The sequence below is a fragment of the Pseudophryne corroboree genome, chromosome 9 (assembly GCF_028390025.1).
Source record: "Pseudophryne corroboree isolate aPseCor3 chromosome 9, aPseCor3.hap2, whole genome shotgun sequence".
Taxonomy (NCBI): Eukaryota; Metazoa; Chordata; class Amphibia; order Anura; family Myobatrachidae; genus Pseudophryne; species Pseudophryne corroboree.
This window is the reverse complement of record NC_086452.1, coordinates 429,055,066-429,082,970: the sequence shown is the minus strand read 5'-3', so window position 1 is coordinate 429,082,970 and position 27,905 is coordinate 429,055,066. Positions and strand designations below refer to the sequence as shown.

Genomic DNA, 27,905 nt, shown 5'->3' with positions numbered 1-27,905 from the left:
TCTGTCACATGTGCTCAGTGAGAACCTGCTTTCATCTGTGAAGAGCACAGGGCAAATGCCAAACGTCCTGCACGGTGTTGGGTTGTAAGCACAACCCCCACCTGTGGACGTCAGGCCCTCATACCACCCTCATGGTGTCTGTTTCTGATCATTTGAGTAGACACATGCACATTTGTGGCTTGCTGGAGGTCATTTTGCAGGGCTCTGGCAGTGCTCCTCCTGTTCCTCCTTGCACAAAGGCGGAGGTAGCGGTCCTACTGCTGGGTTGTTGCACTCCTACGGCCTCCTCCACGTCTCCTGATGTACTGGCCTGTCTCCTGGTAGCGCCTCCATGCTCTGGACACTACGCTGACAGACACAGCAAACCTTCTTGCCACAGCTCGCATTGATGTGCCATCCTGGATGAGCTGCACTACCTGAGCCATTTGTGTGGGTTGTAGACTCCGTCTCATGCTACCACTGGAGTGAAAGCACCGCTAGCTTTCAAAAGCGACCAAAACATCAGCCAGAAAGCGTAGGAGCTGAGAAGTGGTCTGTGGTCACCACCTGCAGAACAACTCCTTTATTGGGGGTGTCTTGCTAATTGCCTATAATTTCCACCTGTTGTTTACTCCATTTGCACAACAGCATGTGAAATTGTTTGTCAATTAGTGATGCTTCCTAAGTGGACAGTTTGATTTCACAGAAGTGTGATTGACTTGGAGTTACATTCAGGGCCGGTTCTTGCCCTTGTGGCGCCCGGGCAAATGATAGGGGCGTGCCTTAATATGGGGGCGTGGTCAGTCACACCCCCATTTGTAGCGCCGCTGAAAGGAAATAATAATAAAAAAAAAAAAGTATACTTACTATACCCCGCTCCTGACTCCAGACCTGCAGACCTCCGCCGACGCCGCTCTTCTCCTCGGATCTATGGGAGAGACGTCAGTCATGACGTCTCTCCCATAGCACAGCATAGGCACTAGAGGTCAATTATGACCCATAGTGTCTGTGCCACAATGCTGTGCGGTGCGCGATGACGTCATCGCGCACCGCACAGCAAAGGTCCCCTCCATGAAGGGAAACTAGACGCTTAGCGTCTGATTCCCTTCACAGCGGGGGGGACCAGCGCCACGAAGGGAAACCAGACACGTAGCGTCTGGTTCCCTTTTCACAGCGGGGGGGTGGGGGCACACTGCACAGTGGCGGATCTTGCCATGGTGCGGCGCCCTCCGGATGGCGGCGCCCCGGGCAAAAGTCCTGCTTGCCTGTGGCAAGATCCGCCACTGGTTACATTGTGTTGTTTAAGTGTTCCCTTTATTTTTTTGAGCAGTGTGTATGTATGTATGTATGTATGTATGTATGTATGTATGTATGTATGTATGTATGTATGTATATATATATTGTAACACTGTAGGGGTGCAAGGTGCCTTTTCCTGGGGAATATGGCAGCACGCAGCAGCTGAGGAACAACACAAGTCCAGTTTCTGGTACAACTGACCCCGGCCAGTTTTATTGAAACAGAAAATAAAACAAACCCCAAAATAAAAATACCTTGCCTGTCCGGCACTAACTAAACATAAGATGTTCCTAACTGTCACTAAACAAAACACAGAGTTCTTCAGTACATACTGTATAGCTTACTTGCATCAGAAAGCGTGTCTCTCACACACAGATCCTGCAGCCTTCCCAGGCAGTCTGCCCATACTAATCAGGTTAGAAGCACTATATCACTCTTACACAGCTGAAACCCTGATTAGCCCTCTGTGAGGCCAAAGACCCGAACTGGGCCCAATGTCTAGAACTCGCCTTATCTCTCTCTCAGAGCCTTTACCCAGCTTTTACAGCAAACTGAAAAGGTTCAGACAAAACAAAAAGCATTTTTCCTAGAAGTTAACATTTTCTAAAACATGTAAGACAAGAACCTGGGACAAATATACCTGCCCTCAAACACTATCCCAGTGTTCTTGTCACAATATATATATATATATATATATATATATATGTATATATATATATATATATATATATATATATATATTTGAACATAAGTTTAATGCAGAGCACTTATGTTGTAGGCATGCCTCACGATTATCCTTTTCATGTTCACACATGGGTTTCTGGGTGCAGGAAGTGTGTATAAAGTACTTGCAAGCCTTTGCTGGAAGGCCTCAGTTAGATCCATCAAGGTATAGGTCCAGCTGGGACAGGCGGGAAGGGCAGTGCTACGATTTGTGTCATAGTTTGACAAAGCCTGTAAAATAGATTTTATTTTATGAAATAGACTAAAAAAGTGAATATCTCTATTTAGAAATGGCATTAAGGGAGAATCTGTATAAATATGTTCCTGTGTATACAGCACAGCAATAACACAGGTTTATTGGCCTTGCTATTTACAGTGTAGCAAAATGGCTGCCCCCCTGCAGATTTCCTCAGGAGGCGAACTAATAACTGGAATATTCAAATATAATACATACAAGTATAAGGAGTAATTAAATCTAAGTTTTCCTTTATAGATTTAGCATTGTTTCTTTTAGTTACTAGGCTGCAGTTACAGCATTAATCATGGTTACTTCTTTATATGTGTTTTATTGTACAAATAACAAGGTGCTTTGTTGTCACAGGCATTTGAAATGGCCACCTCCCACTACCTGTTCGAACCACAAGCTTCAGAACATTTTTCAAGGAATGATGGTAGGAATATACCTCTAGATAAATGTATTCCATTCATCCAAAGTGCTCTTATCAGCTACACACTGGAGGCAGCCATTTTCTGTGTGAACAGAGGGCAGTTTTCCTTTACATGTAACTTTGGCATCACTGAAGTGCAGTTGGTTGAGGCAGTCATTTTGTATAAAGTTAGTGTAGCCCAGCGGTGGCCAACCTTGAGCCGCATGTGGCTCTTTCTTTATTCAAATGTGGCTCCCAACCGCTGCACTCCAGCCAGACACGCAGCAGCACTACAGGGACTGAAAACTGAAGGAGTCAGATACTAGAGGTGAGACACCCACAAGCAAACAGAGGACACATTAGGGACTGCTGCAATGGCACGAGTTGATGGGGGGGGGGGGCTGTAGGAATACATGGGGGTGGGCTAGAGTGACACATGGCAGAGTTGGCTGGAGTGACACGGGGGAGCTGGCTGGAGTGACATAGGAGCGTGGTAGCAGGAGTGACACATGGGAAGCTGGCTGGAGTGACATAGGAGGGTGCTAGCAGGAGTGACACATGGAAGAGTTGGCTGGAGTGACAGGAGGGTGTTGGCAGGAGTGACACATGGAAGAACTGGCTGGAGAGACACAGGAGGGTCCTGGCAGGAGTGACGTGGGAGGGTGTTGGCTGGAGTGACACATGGGAGAGCTGGCTGGAGTGACACAGCAGAGTCTTGGCAGTAGTGACACATGGGAGAGCTGGCTGGAGTGACACGGGGAAGCTGGCTGGAGTGACATAGGAGGGTGCTAGCAGGAGTGACAGGAGGGTGTTGACTGGAATGACACATGGAAGAGCTGGCTGGAGTGACAGGAGGGTGTTGACTGGAGTGACACATGGGGCAGCTGGCTGGAGTGACAGGAGGGTGTTGACTGGAGTGACACATGGGGGCGCTGGCTGGAGTGACAGGAGGGTGTTGGCTGGAGTGACACATGGGGCAGCTGGCTGGAGTGACATAGGAGGGTGTTGACTGGAGTGACACATGGGGGAGCTGGCTGGAGTGACAGAAGGGTGTTGGCTGGAGTGACACATGGGGGAGCTGAAGTTTATTATGTGATTTTGTCTTTTTCAATTATTTTATGTGAAAGTGGCTTTTTCAATGGATCTGGCTTAAAAAAAATTATTTTATGTTCTGGCTTTTTCACATTCCATTTTTGCATGTGCGCCATCGGCTCGATGTCTGCTCTTTGACGTACCTAACAAGGTTTTTTGGCTCTTTGTCACTGACTGGTTGGCCACCCCTGGTGTAGCCTATCCCTTCACTTGTCACTTTGGCATCACTAAAGTGCAATAAAGGCAACCATATTGTGTGTGAACAAAGGCCCTCATTCCGAGTTGTTCGCTCGCTAGCCGCTTTTCGCAGCAGTGCACACGCTAAGCCGCCGCCCTCTGGGAGTGAATCTTAGTTTAGCAGAATTGCGAACGAAAGAATCGCAATATTGCGAAAAGATTTTTCTATGCAGTTTCAGAGTAGCTCGAGACATACTCTTCCAGTGCGATCAGTTCAGTGCTTGTCGTTCCTGGTTTGACGTGACAAACACACCCAGCATTCGCCCAGACACTCCCCCGTTCCTCCAGCCACTCCCGCGTTTTTCCCAGAAACGGCAGTGTTTTTTCACACACACCCATAAACCGGCCAGTTTCTGCCCAGAAACACCCACTACCTGTCAATCACACTCCGATCACCAGAACAAAGAAAAAACCTCGTAATGCAGTGAGTAAAATACCAAACTTCTTAGCAAATTTATTTGACGCAGCCGCAGTGCGAACATTGCGCATGCGCAGTTAGCGGAAAATCGCTGCGATGCGAAGAAAATTAACGAGCGAACAACTCGGAATGAGGGCCAAAGTGCAGCCTACCAGGGATGTGCAGTCAGGGGAGGCAGGGGAGCCAGTGCCTCCCCTGTGATTATTAAAATAATACAAAGAAGATACTCATGACACATTCTGTGTCATAAATATCTTCTTTATTTTATTTTAATAATTTTAAGTCATTTAATTAGTTTGGGAGGCACTGATAGCAGTGCCTCCCGTAGATATTGGGAACGTGGACAGAGCGGGGGGCGGGGCCAAGCACTGGGCTGTAAAAGATGCTGTAAGCGGCACTTCTATAAGCGCTTCGTAGACAGGGACAACACGCCCATGTCAGCGAGGCTGTGATTGGACAGCGGATCCAGTGCTGGATCTGCTATCCAATCACTTATACACGGCGCGGCGGGCAGAAGTGGCGGCGGATCCCGGTAGTGATTTGTGTTGGACCTGGCCAGCTACAGCAGCGGTGGAGCAGTGAAGCGGTGGCAAGCCCAGAGCGCACGCAGCAGCGGTGGACAGCGTTCTTACCTCCTTCCTCCGCCCTTCTAGCCAGCAGCAGCGCCTACACTGGACACACAGGTGAGTCGGGGGGGTGCTGGGCTGGGTATTGCATTGAATATATATATATATATATATATATATAAAATCAGTGCCTCCCCAGCCTATGACCTCACCGCCAGTGGCGTAACTACTGCCCCCGCAGCCCTCGCGGTGGCTTGGGGGCGCAGGGCTGCAGGAGCGCCACTGATTTAGCGCACATTGACATGCGAATTGAATCTGCGGTCTCCTCCTTCCCTCCGCTGCTGTAAGGAGGGACACGGAGGGCACAGCGCACACCTCTCCTGTGTCCCTCCTGGGTCTCCGGCGGGTCTAATAAAGGAAGTGCCGTCGGTGAGCTCTGATTGGCTCACGAACCGGCACTTCCTTTAACAGACCCGCCGGAGACCCAGGATGGACACAGGAGAGGCGCGTGTTGTGCCCTCCGTGTCCCTCCAACACAAAACAGCGGGGGTAGGTGGGCTTATGTGGCACTGGGGGCATATGTGGCACAGGGGGAGGGGGCATATGTGGCACTGGGGGCATATGTGGCACAGAGGGAGGGGGGCTTATGTGGCACTCGGGGCATATGTGACAGGGGGAGGGGGGCTTATGTGGCACTGGGGGCATATGTGGCACTGGGGGGGGGGGTATATGTGTACCTGGCACATGGGGGGGGGAGGGGGCTGTACTTGGCACTGGGGGCATGTGTTTACCTGGCACTGTGGGGGAATATCTGGCACTGGGGGTATATGTGGCACTCGGGGGGGGGGGGGGTATATGTGTATCTGACACATGGGGGGGCTATATTTGGAACTTGGGGCATGTGAGTACCTGGCACTGTGGGGGAATATCTGGCACTGGGGGCATATGTTGCACTGGGAGAGCACAGCCCTAGCAACAAGCACTGCCCCCTAGCAACAAGCATGACACCCAGTGCATGGAACCCCTGGCAACGAGCATGGCACCAAGTGCATGAAACCCCCGAATCATTTTTTGGCTTGGGGGAGAAAAATTTCTAGTTACGCCACTGCTCACCGCACGTCACTGCAGCGCACCTTTTCTCTAGTAACTTTGGTATCACTGAAGTGCAGTGGAGGCAGCCATATTATGTGTGAAGGGAGTGCAGCTTATGCCTTCCTAGTAAGTTTAGCATCACTGAAGCCCAATGGAGACGGCCATTTTGTGGTGGAAAAAACTACCAATATTCATGAGTGTAACATATCAATTCCCTAGGCTACATTCTCAAGATGTCTCAGACACACTAGTCTACATTCCGGGTGAAGGGGGTGCTAGTGACAACAGTGGAAGCAGGGTCCAGACTATTTGCGTCATTAGGCCCATCATTTTAGCCTCGCCCCCTCCCCACATACAGCGATTCCCAGTAATATCCTCCTCATCCTGCCCACTTCACTAGGAAGTATTCGGAATGAAAGAGGACCGCCTAATCTTCCAGGAGGGGAGGGAGAGGAAGAGGGGGGAAGGGGGCGGCGGGTCTACCTGATAACTCTGGAGTCTCCCCGCAGTTCCCGGGAAAGTAGGTATTGTACGTACAGTATGGTCTCATATAACAAAATGGCTGCACCCACTTTGTGTAGACAATGGATATACTTATAAGCTTCAATATATGGAACGTGTATACAGGGGTGTTTTAAGAGAGGAGGAGGCCCGTGTTTAGCCTCCTCCGTTCGGGCCCCCTCTTCTCTGCCCAGAGTGCTTTAGAGTCTGAGCACTAGAGGGCTCAGACTCTACTACGTATGCGCAGATCTCCGGGAAAATGGCGCAGCGGCCATTTTCCCTGAGATGTCTCAACTGCGCATGCGCAGGACTCCGTGAAAATGGCAGCTGAGCCATTTTCACTGTGTTCTATAGCACTGCGGATGCCGGCCCTGGAATTTGGAGGGGTGAGTATTTTAAAAATGGGTGCAGTGTGTGCGGTTGGGGCCCCCTCTGGACTCAGGGCACAGTGTGCACCGCACACACTGCACCCATTATAGAAACGCCAGTGCATGTATAGAAGGGACAAATATTTTCTGTTTTTGAAACTACTGCCACCACATAGGTGATTGATGGTATTGCACAATATTCCTTTGTTAAAGTGATTGGTAACAGTTTTATTGATTCTTTTAGATCACATTGCCTGTATGATTGAACTGCTTGGTCGGATACCACCCAAAATAGTTTTTTCAGGAAAATACTCCTCAACATTTTTCAATAAGCAAGGTACGTGACCGCTTCTCAGCTGACTGGTAATCTGCAATGTTTTCCCCACTGAAATACAAACCGCAACTAATTTTTCTCTTACATCCTAGAGGATACTGGGGTCCACATTAGTACCATGGGGTATAGACGATCCACTAAGAGCCTTGAGCACTTTAAGAAATTGATAGTGTGCACTGGCTCCTCCTTCTATGCCCCTCCTACCAGACTCAGTTTAGAAAATATGCCCGGAGGAGCCGGTCATGCTTAGGGACGATCCTGAAGAGTTTTCTGTTTGTTGTTTTCAGGCACTGCTGGGTGGCACCAGCATGCCTGCTTCGTGGGACTTAGTGGGGAGAAAGGCTAAACTTCCTAAAGAGTTAATGGTCCCATTTCTCCGCTGACAGGACACTGAGCTCCTGAGGGAGTCATTTGTAAGCCCCACCACGGCGAGCGTAGCCTCCCGCAGCACGCCGCCACCCCTAACAGAGCCAGAAGAAAGAAGAGTGGTGAGTAGAACGCCGGCGTCCCAGTTAGCAGGTCACCGGCGGGAATGGCGGCACAAGGGTAGGAGCGCAGCGCTGACATGCAGGCTGTGCTCCGGGAGGCTCAGGAGGACACGCTGTGAAGAGCGCACTGAGCCACCAATGATACCCACACTGGCATATCTTAACAAGGGTTCTAACCCTCTGTTATATAAAACAGGACCTCAGGCCAGTATAAAAAAAACGGGAAGCTGCACGTCATTAGGGGGGGCGGGGCTTCACTATGAGCGGATCCAGCAGCTCACCAGCGCCATTTTCCCTCTGCAGCTTGCACTGACAGGCATCACAAGGAAGTGCAGCTCCTCCACAAAGACTCCACGTTTCCTCAGCGGTACCAGGGGGTCTTAGAAGGGGGGAGTGTTGTAGAATACTAAGCCCTATTGAGGCGTGGTGTGGCTGGCTCCATTTTCTGTGTCTTTCTGTGGGCTCTGTGTGGGTTAAACTGTGTTTTCACCGTGTGTGTGTGTGTGTGTGTGTGTGTGTGTGTGTGTGTGTGTGTGTGTGTGTGTCTTCACATTGCCATGTCCAGGGACTGTGTTTCCTGCACAGCAGAGTGTCTGTGCTCCCGTGGAGACTCTCTACCATGTACCCAGAATAGTACACATTGGGGGTCATTCCGACCTGTTCCCACGCAGCGGTCGGCGGGTTACATTGTGGCTACCGACAGAAGCGGTCGCAGCGGCGACCGCTAAGAAGATTGACAGGATGGAGGCGTGGATGGGCGGATCCAGACCAATGGAGAGCATTTTTGGGCAGTGGTGAGTAAAACACAGGCGTGTCCAGGACAACGGAGGGCGGAGGAGTGACATCAAAGCCGAGCCCATCATCGCTGGATCCATCGCACAGGGTAAGTATGTCCAGCCCAAGTCTACTTCTGCTTGAAATTATTTTAGCTTAGCAGGCCTGCACAAGCGATCACAGCCCTGCTAAGCTAAAATACACTCCCCCATAGGCGTGGACTATTGATCGCAGCAGCAGCTAAAAGTTGCTGGCTGCGATCAACTTGGAATGACCACCATTCTCAGGCTAGTGGGGCTGAACCCCCATGGTTAGATTCCATTAAGGGGATGATATCTAATATTTCTACTAAATTATCCCATACTGAGAAAGAGACGCAATACTTAAGACAGTCTTTGGATGACCAGATGAATAGAGATTCAGTTCCCATACCAGCGTCTCAGACCCCTGCCATTTGCTCACAAAAGCATACTCTGGCCCAGCTCATGCAGACTGATACTGATGACGATACGTCAAACACAGAGGAGGGTGAAGTGGATGCGAGTGGGGGGGATGCAGTCCTGTCACAAGGAATACAGGCCCTGATAGAAGCTATTAGAGATGTCCTGAACATTTCTGACAAGGTGGCGGAGGTAGAGGAGGAATCTTATTTTAATGTTAAAAAGAAATCCTCAGCTACTTTTCCAGCATCAAAGGAATTGAATGCTCTGTTTGAAGAAACTTGGGCTAATCCTGAAAAAGTTTAAGATCCCTAAAAGGTTAATTACATTCTTTCCCTTTCCTCTGGAGGATAGAAAGAAATGGGAAAACCCGCCGATTGTGGACGCATCGGTGTCTAGGTTGTTACGTAAGATAGTCTTACCTGTTCCTGGAGCAGCATCCTTAAAGAACACCGCTGACCGCAAGATTGAGACCACTCTCAAATCTTAATACACTGCTGCTGGGGTGACCCAGAGACCCAATATTGCTTGTGCATGGATCATTAAGGCCATTGCTAAGTTGTCAGGTAACCTAATTGATGGATTAGATTCCTTACCCAGGGGGGAGATAATTTTACTCCTACAACATATTCAGGACTCTGCTACCTTTATGGTAGAGGCCTTAAAGGAAATTGATTTGCTTCACGCACGCACCACTGCCATGGCAGTGTCAGCATGCAGGGGCTTGTGGCTACGCCGATGGACTGCGGACGCAGATTCCAGGAAAGGCGTGGAAAGCCTACCATTCACAGGTGAGGCCCTTTTTGGAGATGAACTGGATATGTGGCTATCCAAGGCTACAGCAGGTAAGTCTACGTACCTTACTTCCTCAGCACCCCCAGCTAGGAAAACCTACTCTGCTCCAACTCTGCAGTCCTTTCGGACAGCGAAAGTTAAAGGCAAATCCAAATGTTCTTCTACAGCCTTCAAAGGTAATAGAGGTAAACCCAGAAAACCAGCAGCTGCAGGTTCTCAGGAACAGACCTCCGGTTCTGCTTCCTCAAAGCCTTCATCATGACGGTGGACCGCACTGCCTGGAAGACAGGCAAGTGGGAGCCCGGTTACGTTATTTCAGTACATTTGGGCAACATCATGTCAGGGTCCCTGGGTCAAAGACCTTGTCGCCCAGGGATACAGACTGGAGTTTCAAGAACTCCCGCCTCTCAGATTCTTCAAATCAGGCTTACCAGCTTCTCCAGAAGCAGGTCTGATTTTGCAGGCAGCAATCCAGAAGCTGGTACAATCTAAGGTCATTGCCCCAGTTCCACTTCAACTACAAAACAAAGGTTATTACTCCAACCTGTTTGTGGTGCCGAAACCGGATGGTTCGTTAAGGCCCATTTTAAACCTCATGTCACTGAACCCGTACCTAAGGGTGTTCAAGTTCAAGATGGAGTCTCTGAGACTGGTGATCTCAGGTTTGTAGGAGGGAGAATTTCTGGTGCCCCTGGACATCAAGGATGCGTACCTTCATATTCTGATTTGGCCGCCTCTTCAGGCTTACCTACGGTTTGCACTACAGGACTGTCACTACCAGTTCCAGGCCCTGCCATTTGGCCTCTCCACGGCACCGAGGGTGCTCACCAAGGTAATGGCAGAGTTTCTCCTCCGCAGGCAGGGAGTGAACATAATACCATACCTGGGCGATCTGCTGATAAAAGCATCATCCAGGGAGAGGTTGTTGGACAGCATTGCCCTCTCAACCCGACTACTCCAAGATCACGGGTGGATTCTGAACCTGCCAAAATCCCACCTGGAACCAACACGGAGGCTTCCATACCTGGGGATGATACTGGACACGGAGGCACAGAAGGTATTCCTTCCGTTGGAAAAGGCATTGGTAATCCAGTCAGTGCAGGATGTTCCAAAACCAGCCCGGATTTTGGTGCATCTATGCATTCGCCTTCTGGGAAAGATGGTAGGTAGCCTCTTACGAGCCTCTGCAATACGGAAGGTTTCATGCAAGGCCCTTCCAGCTGGATCTGTTGGAGAAATGGTTCGGATCGCATCTTCACATGCACCAGAGGATACGTCTGTCGCCCAAAGCCAGGATTTCTCTTCTGTGGTGGCTTCAGACTTCTCACCTGACAGAGGGTCGATGGTTCGGGATTCAAAATTGGATTCTGCTAACCACAGACGCAAGCCTCAGAGGTTGGAGAGCAGTCAGCCAGGGGGGAACAGTTCCAAGGAAAATGGTCAAGTCAGGAATCCATTCTTCTGATCAACGTTCTGGAGCCAAGGGCCATATACAACGCCCTTCTACAGACTTCGCATCTTCAAGATTACGCCATTCAAGTTCACTGGGACAATGTGATGGCAGTAACGTACATAAAGCGGCAGAGCGAAACGAAGAGCTGAGCAGCAATGTCAGTGGTAACAAGGATTCTCCTGTGGGCAGAAAGACATGCGGTGGCGCTGTCGGCAATCTTCATTCCGGGAGTAGACAACTGGGAAGCGGACTTCCTCAGCAGACACGACCTCCACCCAGGAGAGTGGGGTCTTCACTTGCAGGTGTTCGAGTCCTTGACACGTCGGTGGGGGATTCCACAAATAGACATAATGGCCTCTCGTCTCAACAAGAATCTCACACGGTATTGTTCCAGGTCAAGGGACCCACAAGCACTGGTGGTGGATGCTCTGCTGGCTCCATGGGTCTACCAGATGGTTTATGTGTTTCCATCTCTTTCACTGATCCCAAGAATTCTAAAAAAATAAAAAAATAAAAAAGGGAAAAGGTTCAAGCAATTCTCATTGCTTCAGACTGGCCAAGAAGGGCCTGGTACGCGGATCTACTGGAGATGCTCCTAGAGGACCCGTGGCCTCTGCCTCTTTGTGAGGATCTTCTACAACAGGGGCTGATCGTTTATCAAGACTTAACACGGTTATGTTTGATGGCATGGAGGTTGAGCTTCACATTCTAGCCCAGAAGGGGATCCCGGACAAGGTTATTCCTACGCTGATCCAGGCAAGGAAAGGGGTAACATCTAAACATTACCACCATACTTGGAAAAAATATGTCTCATGGTGTGAAAAACGAGATTTATGGTAAGAATTTACCGTTGTTAAATCTTTTTCTGCGAGGTACACTGGGCTCCACAGGGAATTACATTGGGGTGTAGAGTAGGATCTTGATCCAAGTCACCAACAGGCTAAAAGCTTTGACTGTTCCCAGAATGCATAGCGCCGCCTCCTCTATAACCTCGCCTCCGTGCACAGGAGCTCAGTTTTTGTTAACCAGTCCAATGCAGTAGCAGGCAAAAGGAGATGACAACCGTTAGTAGCCACATACAACCCATTCTCACGACAGGAGAAGATGTCAGCGGCTAATGCCTTACCAACCCAAAGAAGCTAAGTGCATCAGGGTGGGCGCCCTGTGGAGCCCAGTGTACTTCGCAGAAAGAGATTTAACAACGGTAAGTTCTAACCATAAATCTTGTTTTCTGCTGCGGGGTACACTGGGCTCCACAGGGAATGACATTGGGAATGTCCTAAAGCAGTTCCTTATGGGAAGGGACGCACTGTAATGGGCACAAGAACTCGATGTCCAAAGGAAGCATCCTGGGAGGTGGAAGTATCGAAGGCATAGAACCTTATGAATGTGTTCACTGAGGACCACGTAGCCGCCTTGCACAACTATTCAAGGGTCGCACCATGGCGGGCCGCCCAAGAAGGTCCAACAGACCAAGTAGAATGGGCCTTAATGGTAGCAGGAGCTGGAAGGCCAGCCTGTACATAAGCATGTGCAATCACAATTCTAATCCATCTGGCCAGGGTCTGCTTGTGAGCAGGCCAGCCATGTTTGTGAAAACCAAACAGTACAAAGAGAGAATCAGACTTCCGAAGGGAAGCAGTTCTCTTTACATAGATATGGAGAGCCCGTACCACATCCAAAGACTGCTCTTTGGAAGACAATTCAGGAGAGGCAAAGGCCGGAACCACAATCTCCTGATTAAGGTGGAAAGAAGACGCCACCTTAGGTAAACACCCGGGATGTGCTCTAAGAACCACCCAATCACGGTGAAAAATCAGATATGGTGACCTACAAGACAACGCACCTAAATCCGACACCCGTCTAGCAGAGGCAATAGCCAGCAGAAACAATACCTTAAGAGAAAGCCACTTAAGGTCTGCAGATTCAAGAGGCTCAAATGGAGACCCTTGCAACGCCTCCAGAACCACCGACAAGTCCCAAGGAGCCACAGGCGGGACATAAGGAGGTTGAATCCGCAACACACCCTGAGTGAACGTATGCACATCAGGTAAGGTCGCAATTTTTCTCTGGAACCAAACTGACAAGGCAGAAATATGAACCTTGATGGAGGCCAGACGAAGGCCCAAGTCCAGGCCCTGTTGTAAAAAGGTCAAAAGTTTGGCCGTACTAAACTTGTAAGCGTCATAATTGTTAGATGCGACACCAAGCAAAGTAAAGGGCCCTACTCACTGGCCGACCCGCCGCCGAGCTGCCCGACGGCGGATACGGCCGACGAGCGACCCGGCTGCGGGGGGGCAGTGATGGGGGGAGTGAAGTTTCTTCACTCCCCCCGTCACCCGGCTGCATTGAAGTGCAGGCAAATATGGACGAGATCGTCCATATTGGCCTGCATGCACAGCCGACGGGAGATCAGCGATGAACGAGCGCGGGGACGCGCATCGTTCATCGCTGGAGTCTCCACACTGAAAGATATGAACGAGTTCTCGTTCATTTATGAACGAGATCGTTCATATCTTTCAGTATATCGGCCAGTGTGTAGGGCCTATAAGAATTCCAGACCCTATGCTAAATCCGAGCAGAAGCCGGTTTCCCGGGCCTTCAGCATGGTTTGAATTACCACCTCAGAAAATCCTTTGGCCCTCAAGACGGAAGCTTCAAGAGCCACGCCGTCAAAGCCAACCCGGCTAAATCCTGATATACACAAGAGCCCTGAATGAGGAGATCTGGGCGTTGTGGAAGTAGAAAGGGGACGCTCTATCAAGAGACCCTGTAGGTCTGAGAACCATTGCCATCTGGGCCACGCGGGAGCGATCAGAAGTAGGATTCCTCCTTCTTGCTTGAACTTCCTTATTACTCTGGGCAGGAGTGACACCAGAGGGAACACGTATGGCAGCTGAAAGTTCCATGGAATTGACAGTGCTTCCACGAATGTTGCTTGAGGATCCCTTGTCCTTGCTCCGAAGACCGGAACCTTGTGATTGTGTCAAGACGCCAGCAGGTCCACATCTGGAAGGCCCCACCTGTCCACGAGGAGTTGAAACACTTCTGGATGGAGGCTCCACTCTCCGGCGTGTACGTCCTGACGACTGAGAAAGTCCGCTTCCCAGTTTAGAACCCCCGTTGCTACGGTCCCACTTGGGGGCAAGGAACCCCCCAGTACCAGTACCCTTAGCTGCTATATTCTCCTCAAACATGTCTGCAGCGTCACCACCACGCAATGTGGGATCAGCCCCAGCAGTGCTGTAACTATGCATTTTAGCGCTGTGTGCAAGAAACGGCGTTGGCACCCCCCCTATGCAAGATTGAGGCAGTGCGTGGCGTAGGCGCGCAGAATATATATAGGGCGTAGCTTCATGGGGAAGGGACGTGGCCACAAAATAATACCAATTCATACTACAGTGCACAGTAGTCTCCATTATTCAAATTACGCTGCACAGTAGCGCCACTACACCAGGTAGAGCCCCTTTTACACATTACGGCAGACAGTCCCTCTTTTTACACATTACGGCAGACACCATCCCCTTTTTACACATTATGACAGACAGCGCCTCCCTTTTTTCACATTACGGCAGACAGCGTCCCCTTTTTTCACATTACGGCAGACAGCGTCCCCTTTTTACACATTACGGCAGACAGCGTCCCCTTTTTACACATTACGGCAGACAGCATCCCCTTTTTACACATTACGGCAGACAGCGCCCCCCTTTTTACACATTACGGCAGACAGCGTCCCACTTTTTACACATTATGGCAGACAGCGTCCCTTTTTACACATTACGGCAGACAGCGTCCCGCTTTTTACACATTACGTGTCACAACTGAGGGCCTGAGCTGACGGGAGGCAGCCTCAGTTGTAGGGGCTGAGATGTAACGGAACCTGGGAGGTTGTATCAGACCCCTAGACAAGTAAGTAACATGTAGAATAACTGCCCGAAGGCGTGACCACGACAACCAGGATAAAAGTCAATGATGTTTATTATGACAAACTCCGTAACACAGCAGCAGTAAAGGAAACATAAAAGTCAACAGAGGATAAATACAATTCCTGGGTACTACAGGGTGGCAAGGGCCACAGGCACTGGTAGTGTGAGACAGTTCTTATAATCTTCTAGTTGGAAAGTCCTTACCAGGCCTGACTGTAGCAATGGAGAGAACCCAGGATCGTACCAGCTGGTGTTCCAGGAAAGGCTGGGCTGCTGAAGATAAAACGGCTGCTGTGGATACTGGCTGGAACCAGACTGTTGTTGGTACGGAGTGGATACTGGCTGGAACCAGTTAAATAATAAATGAACTTGAGAGCGATGAAATAATAATGAAGTTTGGAGTTTGAGAGCGGTGTAATAATAATACCGGTGGAGAGTGGTAAACTGCAGAAAGGACACCGGCCCTTTAAGAGAAGCTGTACACTGCTGGAAGCTGGGCTGGAAGCAGGTGATTGTTGTAACTGGAAACAGGTGAGTCCAGAATGGATCGGAGAGTCAGGCTACACCGCAGATGGAATGCTGGTGCGGGTCTCTATAGCAGAAGTCTGGAGACAGGAGCTGGAACCTGGAAGACAACCACAGGAGAGAGACAAACTGGAACTAGGTTAGACAACCAAAGCACTGACGCCTTCCTTGCTCAGGCACAGCTTACTTATACCTGCAGCAAGGAAGGGGTTGGCTAGGCAATTATGCAAATCAACAATACAGACAGCAGATTGGTGGAAATGCTCAGATGTCAAAATCCAAGATGGCTGCGCCCATGCAGACACTTGGAGGGAAGTTTGGTTTGTAATCCATGTGAGAATTGAAACAGTAATGGCGACGCCGGCCACAGGAGACAGGAGACGCCAGACTGACAAGCGCACATTTAACCACGCGGGCACAGCGGAGGCCGCGGCTGATGAAATCACCACTCTGACATTCTGCATGTGGAAACTCAGGAACAGCGGGATCCGGTCCTGGAACGCTGAGCCAGCCTTAGGAGGCATCTGAAGGGTAAGTAATGGCGTCCAGATACCCGGATCGTGACAGAACCCCCCCCCTTTAGGAGTGGCCCCAGGACACTTCTTAGGCTTTAAAGGAAACTTTGCGTGGAAATTTCGGACCAAGGCAGGAGCATGGACGTCTGAGGCATTGGTCCAAGAGCGTTCTTCAGGACCATAGCCCTTCCAGTCAATGAGGTATTGTAACTGACCGTAACGGAAACGTGAGTCCAAAATCTTGGCCACCTCGTACTCGACTCCCCGTTGAGTCTGAACTTTGGGAGCTGGAGGAAGTGCGGAATGAAACCGATTCAGGATCAGCGGTTTCAACAAAGAAACATGAAATGTCCTGGGTATTTTCAAGAAGGATGGTAACTGTAACCTGTAGGCAACAGGATTGATGACTTGTTCAATCTTGAAGGGTCCGATGTAGCGAGGTGCAAATTTCATGCTGGGAACTCTCAACCTCAAATTCTTCGTGGACAGCCACACACGATCACCCACCTTGAGAGCAGGAACCGCTCTACGCTTCCTATCGGCAAACTTCTTATACCTGAATGAGGCTTTAAGCAGGGCTGCGCGGACGTTCCTCCAGTTATTTGAAAACTGACGCAAGGTGACATCCACTGCTGGAACAGAAGTTGCGGGAAGCGGTTGGAATTCTGGGACTTTAGGGTGGAATCCATAATTAATGAAGAATGGTGTAGAAGAAGATGAGGAATGGTATTGATTGTTGTGGCTGAACTCGGCCCAAGGAAGGAGTTGAACCCAGTCATCTTGAGAGGAAGACACATATATACGGAGGAAGGCCTCCAAGTCCTGATTCACCCTCTCGGTTTGACCATTGGTCTGAGGATGGTAAGCTGTGGAAAACTTTAACTTGACTTGGAGGGCTTGACACAAACTTCGCCAAAATTTGGCTACAAATTGTACTCCACGAACCGAGATGATCTCTTCAGGAAGACCGTGAAGTCGGAAGATCTCTTGTATAAACACTTGAGCCAACTTGGAAGCTGACGGAAGACCGGTGAGAGGGATGAAATGTGCCATCTTGGTGAACCGGTCAACTACCACCCAGATGGTATTAAACTTGTTGCAGATAGGTAGATCGGAAACAAAGTCCATCGACAAATGGGTCCAAGGTCGACGGGGAACAGATAATGGAACCAGTTGCCCCGCAGGCGACTGGCGGGAGACTTTGTGTTGGGCACACTTTGGGCAGGAGGCAATAAATTCCATAACGTCCTTCTTCAGAGTTGGCCACCAGTAGGACCTAGAAATAAATTCAAGGGTTTTCTGAATGCCTGTATGTCCAGCAAAACGGGAAGCATGGGCCCAATGCATGAGCTTCTTCCTTAGAACTGGCTTAACAAAACTTTTCCCTGGTGGAGGCGTAGAGTCCATCCCTACCGTGGAGAATGCCAACGGATTAATAATAGGATGCTTGTCTGCAGACTCGGACTCATTTTCTTGCTCCCATGAGCGGGAAAGGGCATCGGCCTTACGATTCTGAGAACCCGGACAGAACTGGAGTTTAAAGTCAAACCTAGAGAAGAAAAGTGCCCATCTGGCCTGACGAGGATTCAGACATTGTGCGCCTTTGAGATATAAAAGATTTTTGTGGTCGGTAAGTATGGTGATTGAGTGGGAAGCTCCCTCCAACAGGTATCTCCACTCCTCCAGAGCGAGCTTGATGGCTAGCAACTCCTGATCGCCAATGGCATAGTTGCGCTCAGCTGGGGAGAACTTCCGGGAGAAGAAACTGCAAGGATGTAGATGTCCATCTTTGGCCCTCTGGGATAACACTGCTCCTACTCCAACGGAGGAGGCATCTACCTCTAAGATAAAAGGAGAGTCGGTGTCGGGCTGTTTCAGAACTGGTGCAGAGATGAACCGTTGCTTCAGAAGGTGAAAGGCCTGTGTAGCTTCCTCGGACCACTTGGACGGATTAGCACCTTTCTTGGTTAATGCAGTGATAGGCGCCACAATGGTGGAAAAGTCTCGTATAAATTTTCTATAATAATTGGCGAACCCGAAGAACCTCTGGACCCCTTTGAGGCTTAAGGGTATAGGCCAATTCTGGATTGCTTGGAGTTTCTCAGGATCCATCTCTAGTCCGGAACCGGACACAATGTAACCTAGAAACGGAATGGTTTTAACTTCAAACACACACTTCTCCAATTTACAATAGAGGTGATTGACACGGAGACGGGAAAGAACCTCTTTTACCCAGAAACGATGATCTTCGAGATTATTAGCAAAGATGAGGATGTCGTCTAGATAAACCACGACATGGCGGTACAAGATGTCCCTGAAAATCTCATTCACGAAGTGCTGGAAGACTGCTGGAGCGTTGCTCAATCCGAAGGGCATGACGAGGTACTCATAATGTCCGTCACGGGTGTTAAAGGCGGTCTTCCACTCGTCACCCTCACGGATTCGGATGAGATTGTAGGCACCCCTCAAGTCCAGCTTTGTGAAAATAGTTGCACCACTAACTCTATCAAAGAGCTCGGTAATCAGGGGTAAAGGGTATCGGTTCTTGACGGTAATGTCGTTCAGACCTCTGTAGTCGATGCACGGACGCAGACCACCGTCTTTCTTCTTAACGAAGAAGCCTGCGCCGGCTGGAGAAGAAGATGGTCGGATGAAACCCTTCGCCAGGTTCTCTTTGATGTACTCTTCCATGGAGTGTGTCTCAGGCAGAGACAACGGATAAGTTCGGCCTCGCGGTGGAACCTTCCCTGGAATGAGGTCGATTGGGCAGTCCCATTCTCTATGAGGAGGAAGGATATCAGCAGAGGCTTTACTGAACACGTCCGTGAAGTCTTGATATGGAGGAGGCGGAACATCAGATGACCTGGGGAAGGAAGAACAAACAGGAAGAACTTTGGCTAAACAAGTCTCAGCACAGGAGGGACCCCATGCCAGTATTTGCGTAGTCGTCCAGTCAATTGATGGGTTGTGGAGACGGAGCCATGGAAGGCCTAAAACCACTGGATGTGTGGCTCTTGGAATCACTAAAAAAGAAATATACTCAGAATGAAGAACTCCCACTCTCAGACGAACTGGAAGAGTCCTTAAGGAAATGACTGCGTCAAAAATCTTGCTGCCATCCACGGCAGTCAAAGAGATGGACGAGGACAGTCTCTCGGTGGGTAGGGACCACCGTTTAACATAAGCTACGGTTATGAAATTCCCAGCTGCTCCGGAATCAAGGAGGGCAATGACGTTCCTGTAACGTTGAGCAATTTGGAGCGACACTGGGAGGTTACAGTCATGAGGAGATGGAGAGGAGATCATTACTCCTAGCCGGCCCTCTCCTTGGCGAGCTAGGATCTGGAGTTTCCCGGACGTTTGGGACAGGCATTGATAGTGTGCGACGGAGCTGCACAGTAGAGACAGAGAGACTCAGAGAGACGTCTTCGGCGCTCAGCGGGAGATAGACGGGAACGACTAATTTGCATAGGCTCATCCTTGGATGGAGATGGTTGACGAGGAGGAGGAGCAGAAGATTTAGGAGTAGATGATCTTCCTCGCTCGGTTGCTCTCTCTCTGAAACGTAGATCAACCTTCGTGCAAAGAGAAATTAGCTCATCCAACTTAGAGGGCAAGTCTCTGGTAGCTAACTCATCCTTGATGCGTTCTGATAAGCCATGCCAGAATGCAGCATACAGGGCCTCGTCGTTCCATGCCAGTTCGGATGCCAGGATTTTAAACTGTATAAGATACTGTCCCACAGTACGTGTTCCCTGGCGTAAACGGAGAATCTCAGATGAAGCAGATGTTATCCGGCCTGGCTCGTCGAAGATGCGCCTGAATGTAGCTACAAAGTCAGTATAGGAGGATAGCAGGGGATCAGACTTCTCCCATAAAGGTGATGCCCAGTCAAGGGCTGAGCCACTGAGAAGGGAGATGATATAGGCAATTTTGGTACGGTCACTGAAGAAATTGCCAGGTAGAAGCTCAAAGTGGATTTCACATTGATTGAGAAATCCCCTGCAGAACCTTGGAGATCCATCAAATTTTGCTGGCGTTGGAAGATGAAGATGTGAACTGGAAATGGGTAAGGTGGGTGGGGTTACAGCTGGTGTCACTGTAGTGGACGCACCGGACGTGCCAGGTCCACGGAGGGTCGTTTGAATCCCATCCAGCCGTGTAGAGAGATCCTGGAGACAGCGGATGATGTGGCCCTGTGCAGCCTCCTGATGTTCAAGTCGGGCTGCCAGTTCTTGCATCGGCCTGGCCGCTTGATCCTGGTCTCCGGCTGGATTCATTAGGTCAGTGCTTACTGTCACAACTGAGGGCCTGAGCTGACGGGAGGCAGCCTCAGTTGTAGGGGCTGAGATGTAACGGAACCTGGGAGGTTGTATCAGACCCCTAGACAAGTAAGTAACATGTAGAATAACTGCCCGAAGGCGTGACCACGACAACCAGGATAAAAGTCAATGATGTTTATTATGACAAACTCCGTAACACAGCAGCAGTAAAGGAAACATAAAAGTCAACAGAGGATAAATACAATTCTTGGGTACTACAGGGTGGCAAGGGCCACAGGCACTGGTAGTGTGAGACAGTTCTTATAATCTTCTAGTTGGAAAGTCCTTACCAGGCCTGACTGTAGCAATGGAGAGAACCCAGGATCGTACCAGCTGGTGTTCCAGGAAAGGCTGGGCTGCTGAAGATAAAACGGCTGCTGTGGATACTGGCTGGAACCAGACTGTTGTTGGTACGGAGTGGATACTGGCTGGAACCAGTTAAATAATAAACGAACTTGAGAGCGATGAAATAATAATGAAGTTTGGAGTTTGAAAGCGGTGAAATAATAATACCGGTGGAGAGTGGTAAACTGCAGAAAGGACACCGGCCCTTTAAGAGAAGCTGTACACTGCTGGAAGCTGGGCTGGAAGCAGGTGATTGTTGTAACTGGAAACAGGTGAGTCCAGAATGGATCGGAGAGTCAGGCTACACCGCAGATGGAATGCTGGTGCGGGTCTCTATAGCAGAAGTCTGGAGACAGGAGCTGGAACCTGGAAGACAACCACAGGAGAGAGACAAACTGGAACTAGGTTAGACAACCAAAGCACTGACGCCTTCCTTGCTCAGGCACAGCTTACTTATACCTGCAGCAAGGAAAGGGTTGGCTAGGCAATTATGCAAATCAACAATACAGACAGCAAATTGGTGGAAATGCTCAGATGACAAAATCCAAGATGGCTGCGCCCATGCAGACACTTGGAGGGAAGTTTGGTTTGTAATCCATGTGAGAAATGAAACAGTAATGGCGACGCCGGCCACAGGAGACAGGAGACGCCAGACTGACAAGCGCACATTTAACCACGCGGGCACAGCGGAGGCCGCGGCTGATGAAATCACCACTCTGACATTCTGCATGTGGAAACTCAGGAACAGCGGGATCCGGTCCTGGAACGCTGAGCCAGCCTTAGGAGGCATCTGAAGGGTAAGTAATGGCGTCCAGATACCCGGATCGTGACATTACGGCAGACAGCGTCCCCCTTTTTACACATTACGGCAGCCAGCGTCTCCCTTTTTACACATTACGGCAGCCAGTCCCCCTTTTTACACATTACGGCAGACAGCGTCCCCCTTTTTACACATTACGGCAGCCAGTCCTCCTTTTTACACATTGCGTCAGACAGAATAGATAGAGAGAGAGAGAGGTAGACAGACAGATAGATAGATACTTACCATCTCTCCCCGCTGGAAGTCAGGCTCCTCGTGCTGGCAGATCCCGGGCAGCCGCAGGGGAGAAGGAGGGTGGGGGACTGGAGCCGCAGCAGCGCTATGTAATTGGTAGAGAGAGGCGCAGCTGCAGCAGTCCCCTCTCCTTCCGCATTGGCTGGCCGCCTCTGTGAATACTGCCGATATGGCTGGAAGATGGCGTTCCGCCCACTGAAGAATCCGTGATACTTCCCTCATTGCCATGCGGCTTCGGGTGCCGCCTTGATGATTGATGTATGCCACCGTGGTGGCATTGTCCGACTGTACTTGAACAGGTCTGTGCTGTATTAAATGCTGGGCCAAGTTCAATGAGTTGAACAATGCCCGCAACTCCAGAATGTTTATTGGGAGGAGAGACTCCTCCTTGGTCCACCGATCCTGAAGGGAGTGTTGATCCAACACCGCGCCCCAACCTCGCAGACTGGCATCCGTCATCAGAAGGACCCAGTTGGAGATCCAGAAGGGACAACCCCTGCTCAGTGACAGACGGACCTCCGGAGACAAGGAGATCATTTGAGACCTGATCCGGTGAGGCAGGCCGTCCCACTTGGCAAGAATCAGCTTCTGCAGAGGGCGGGAATGGAATTGAGCGTACTCCATCATGTCGAAAGCCGACACCATGAGACCTAGCACTTGCATCGCCGAATGTATCGACACTTGCGGATGAGATCGGAAGCACCGAATCCTGTCCTGAAGCTTCAGGACTTTCTCCTGAGACCAGAACAACCACTGGTTGTGAGTGTCCAACAACGCCCCCAGGTGCACCATGCTCTGAGCAGGGACCAGGGAAGATTTCTTCCAGCTGCTGAGCCACCCGTGGGCTTGCAGAAACTGGATAGTCAAATCCAGATGGCGCAGGAGAATTTCTGGGGAACTTGCCAGGATCAACAAGTCATCCAGGTATGGTAGGATCCTGATCCCTTGACGGCGGAGTACAGCCGTCATTACCGCCATGACCTTGGTGAAGACTCGCGGAGCCGTGGTCAAACCAAAAGGTAATGCCCAAAATTGGTAATGGAGGTTGCCAACCGCAAACCTCAGGTATTGCTGATGCGTCATTGCAATAAAAATATGCAAGTAAGCATCCTGTATGTGCAGGGAAAGCATATAATCCCCAGGTTCCAAGGCCAGAACAATAGAGCGAAGAGTTTCCATGCGAAACTTGGAGACCCTCACAAACTTGTTCAAGAACTTGAGGTTGAGAATGGGCTGGGAGGACCCATTCGGTTTCGGGACTAAGAACAGCGGTGAATAGTACCCCTTGCCTCTCTGAGCCAGAGGCACCTATACTACCACTCCTGAGTTTTTGCCTTCACCTGATCCGAAGGGACGTCTGTCAGGCAAAATCGATGAGGGGGGCGATTTTTGAAGGATACGAGTGACGACTTCCCGTACCCAGGCATCGGAAGTGGTCTTCAACCATTCCTGGTTATACCCTAGAAGTCGGCCCCCCACCCTGGGATCCCCCAGAGGGAGGACCGCCCAGTCATGCGGCAGGATTGTCAGTCTTGGAAGCAGGCTGATGGGCAGCCCAGGCCCGTTTGGGTTTGGGCTTAGTAGGTTTGGAAGTGTGAGCCAGTTTCGGGTACGCCTGACCCTTTGCATTCCCTGAAGGACGAAAGGAGCGAAAGGAAGTACTCTTAGCCTTCGGTACCGAAGGAGCAGTACTAGGTAGACATGCTGTTTTAGCAGAAGCTAAGTCAGCCACTATCTTGTTGAGTTCTTCTCCGAAAAGAATGTCTCCCTTAAAAGGGAGCACCTCCAGGGTTTTCTTAGAGTCCAGATCCACGGACCAGGACCACAGCCAGAGAATCCGGTGAGCCAGTATGGACGTAGTAGAAGCCATGGCCGCCAGAATACCAGCATCAGAAGCCGCCTCCTTAACGTAATGAGAAGCTGTGACAATATACGATAGACATTGTCTAGCATGATCAGAAGCATTGGAAGACATCTCAGGTTCCAACTCCTGAGCCCACGCTTCAATAGCCTCTGCAGCCCAAGTCGCTGCAATGGTGGGCCGATGCACAGCACCCGTTAGAGTGTAAATCGCCTTTAAACAACACTCCTTATCCGTTGGTTCTTTCAGAGACGTGACGGTAGTTACAGGCAGAGCAGAGAATACCACCAGCCGCGCCACCTGCGAATCCACTGGTGGGGGTGTCTCACAATTTTTACTTAGCTCCGCTGCGAGGGGATAGCGAGCCTCCTGTGAGGCGTGAATTTCTTTCCTGGATTTTCCCAGGATTCCTGACGTATGTCAACTAAATGGTCAGAATGAGGTAAAACTTGTTTAACCACTTTCTGACGTTTAAACCTGTCCAGTTTCTTAGGGGCAGAATTCGGCTCTGGGTCATCAGTAATTTGAAGAATTAGCCTGATAGCCTCCAACAAGTCAGGAACATCCACCTGTGAAACAGATTCCCCATCAGAAGCATCAGGATCAGAATCTGTGGGGTCAGTATATACGCCATCCTCATCAGATGAGGTGTCTGGGACGTTGGTGGATTGTGAGGAAGTAATAGTCCGCTTAGAGGACCCCGTGGTCTTGGGCGGGCGAGTGTTAGATTTCTGTTTAGTCAGTGATTGGTTCAATTGCTGTAACGGAGAGGACAGTTAATCTGCCCATGGGGGATTAACCGCAGTGACCATAAGCGGTTGTACCGACACAGGAGGTTCCCTTGGTGGGTGCAAGTCTAGTTACTAGCGTACTCAATAGCGTGGAAAAAGTAGCCCAAGGCGGGTCATTTTGAACCCCCGTTGCTACGGTCCCACTTGGGGGCAAGGATCCCCCCAGTACCAGAACCCTTAGCTGCTATATTCTCCTCAAACATGTCTGCAGCGTCACCACCACGCAATGTGGGATCACAGCAGTGCTGTAACTATGCATTTTAGCGCTGTGCGTTGGCGCCCCCCTATGCAAGATAGGGGCAGTGCGTGGCGTAGGCGTGCAGAATATATATAGGGCGTGGCTTCATGGGGAAGGGACGTGGCCACAAAATAATACCAATTCATACTACGGTGCACAGTAGTCTCCATTATTCAAATTACGCTGCACAGTAGCGCCACTACACCAGGTAGAGCCCCTTTTACACATTACGGCAGACAGTCCCTCTTTTTACACATTACGGCAGACAGCATCCCCTTTTTACACATTACGACAGACAGCGCCTCCCTTTTTTCACATTACGGCAGACAGCGTCCCCTTTTTACACATTACGGCAGACAGCATCCCCTTTTTACACATTACGGCAGACAGCGCCCCCCTTTTTACACATTACGGCAGACAGCGTCCCACTTTTTACACATTACGGCAGACAGCGTCCCTTTTTACACATCACGGCAGACAGCATCCCCTTTTTACACATTACGGCAGACAGCGCCCCCCTTTTTACACATTACGGCAGACAGCGACCCACTTTTTACACATTACGGCAGACAGCGTCCCACTTTTTACACATTACGGCAGACAGCGTCCCTCTTTTTACACATTACGGCAGACAGCGTCCCCCTTTTTACACATTACGGCAGACAGCGTCCCCCTTTTTACACATTACGGCAGCCAGCGTCCCCCTTTTTACACATTACGGCAGCCAGTCCCCCTTTTTACACATTACGGCAGACAGAGTCCCCCTTTTTACACATTACGGCAGCCAGTACTCCTTTTTACACATTGCGTCAGACAGAATAGATAGAGAGAGAGAGGTAGACAGACAGATAGATAGATACTTACCATCTCTCCCCGCTGGAAGTCAGGCTCCTCGTGCTGGCAGATCCCGGGCAGCCACAGAGGAGAAGGAGGAGGAGGGAGGGGGACTGGAGCCGCAGCAGCGCTATGTAACTGGTAGAGAGAGGCGCCGCTGCAGCAGTCCCCTCTCCTTCCGCATTGGCTGGCCGCCTCTGTGAATGCTGGGATGAGGGAAGCGCATCCCAGCATTCACAGCAGCGCCGGGCAGCCAATGTGGAAGGAGAGGGGACAGCTGCAGCGGCGCCACTACCAATTACATAGAGCTGCTGCGGCTACAGTCCCTCTCCCTCCTCCTCCTTCTCCCCTGCCTCTGGCTTCAGCGCGGCGCACACAGCAGAGGCGGCTTGTAATGGGTCAGTTTGACTCATTACAAGCCGCTGGCCGTTGCACCCCCAGGGCAACTGCGCTGTGTGCCAGGCACACCTGGCACACACTTAGTTACGGCGTTGAGCCCCAGCTCCGTCGCCCCTTGTAGCTGACATATCTGAAAGCTCAATGCGAGGCAACCCAGTACAATAACAGCAGCACAATACCTGACAAGAACCCCCTGTGTAGTGTATTTGCACAAACAGAGAATTCCAGAGGTATATAGGGGGTAATTCCAAGTTGATCGCAGCAGGAATTTTGTTAGCAGTTGGGCAAAACCATGTGCACTGCAGGGGAGGCAGATATAACATTTGCAGGGGTGTAGTATGGTATGCCGGCGGTCGGGCTCCCGGCGACCAGCATACCGGCGCCGGGAGCCTGACCGCCGGCATACCGACAGTGTGGCGGGCGCAAATCAGCCCCTTGCAGGCTCGCTGCGCTCGCCACGCTGCAGGCACGGTCTCCTCCAGGGGGGTCGTGGACCCCCACTAGGGAGAATAAGTGTCGGTATGCCGGCTGTCGGGATTCCGGCGCCGGTATACTGAGCGCCGGGATCCCGACAGCCGGCATACTGAAGACCACCCCATTTGCAGAGAGAGTTAGATTTGGGTGGGTTATTTTGTTTCTGTGCAGGGTAAATACTGGCTGCTTTATTTTTACACTGCAATTTATATTGCAGATTGAACACACCCCACCCAAATCTAACTCTCTCTACACATGTTATATCTGCCTCCCCTGCAGTGCACATAGTTTTGCCCAACTGCTAACAAAATTCCTGCTGCGATCAACTCAGAATTACCCCCATAGTGACTAAAATTCACAATAAGTATGGCCCTCATTCCAAGTTGTTCGCTCGCTAGCTGCTTTTAGCAGCATTGCACACGCTAAGCCGCCGCCCTCTGGGAGTGTATCTTAGCATAGCGGAATTGCGAACGAAAGATTAGCAGAATTGCGAATAGAAATTTCTTAGCAGTTTCGGAGTAGCTCCAGACTTACTCAGCCATTGCGATCAGTTTAGTCAGTTTCGTTCCTGGTTTGACGTCACAAACACACCCAGCGTTCGCCCAGACACTCCCCCGTTTCTTCAGACACTCCCGCGTTTTCCCCCAGAAACGCCAGCGTTTTTTCGCACACGCCCAGAAAACGGCCAGTTTCCGCCCAGAAACACCCACTTCCTGTCAATCACAGTACGATCACCAGAACGATGAAAAATCCTCGTTATGCCGTGAGTAAAATACCTAACTTTTGTTTAAAATAACTAACCGCATGCGCAGTAAGCGACTAATCGCAATATAGCGAAAATCGGCAACGAGCGAACAACTCGGAATGAGGGCCTATATCTTGTGAAACACCTATATTAGATAATAACCCTGACGCACGAAGCCCCCTCAGGTTATAGAATATAGGGATAGCAATCTGAGTGAGATACACGAAATGGAGGTCACACAGCAGCTATATGCACACACACATAGTATTACTTTCTGCATTGTTCAATGTGACTCTAAGTATAGCTATACAGACAATAGATATAACAATGCGCAGTAAATACTGGATGTATATCACAGGGTACTTGTACTATATAACCCTGACTAAATGCACTCTTTCTTAACTAACACTGCCAGCAGACATGTATAATACTTAAGTGTCCTGTAAAATGCACAGCGCTGACATGCAGGCGGCTTTACAGAGAAGGATTTGCCAAAACAGTCCCAGGATCAGCTCAGCTTGTCCTAATGGCGCCCAAACGCTGACAGGGAGTGAGGGAGAGAGAGAGATGCAGCTCCAGGGCGGGAACATTTACTCTAAATGGCGCCCTGGGGCTGGGGGAGGGGCTACAGGTCAGAGCCTTATGCCCCTGCTGGACTTCACCACCGGGTAC

The 27,905-nt window shown here is 50.3% G+C and overlaps 1 protein-coding gene and 1 long non-coding RNA gene across 2 annotated transcripts in view; one reads left to right on the top strand and one right to left on the bottom strand.

Annotated features, from left to right (window-relative positions):
- Nucleotides 1-27,905, bottom strand: part of LOC134958420 (uncharacterized) — a 66,456-nt gene that overhangs the window by 9,854 nt on the left and 28,697 nt on the right. The gene's annotated exons all lie outside the window — the stretch shown is intronic.
- Nucleotides 1-27,905, top strand: part of LOC134958417 (SRSF protein kinase 3-like) — an 81,848-nt gene that overhangs the window by 46,838 nt on the left and 7,105 nt on the right. The window contains exons 10-11 of the mRNA XM_063941012.1: nt 2,601-2,670; nt 7,165-7,257. Coding sequence (XP_063797082.1) covers nt 2,601-2,670; nt 7,165-7,257 — 163 coding nt within the window. The remainder of the gene's footprint in view (nt 1-2,600; nt 2,671-7,164; nt 7,258-27,905) is intronic.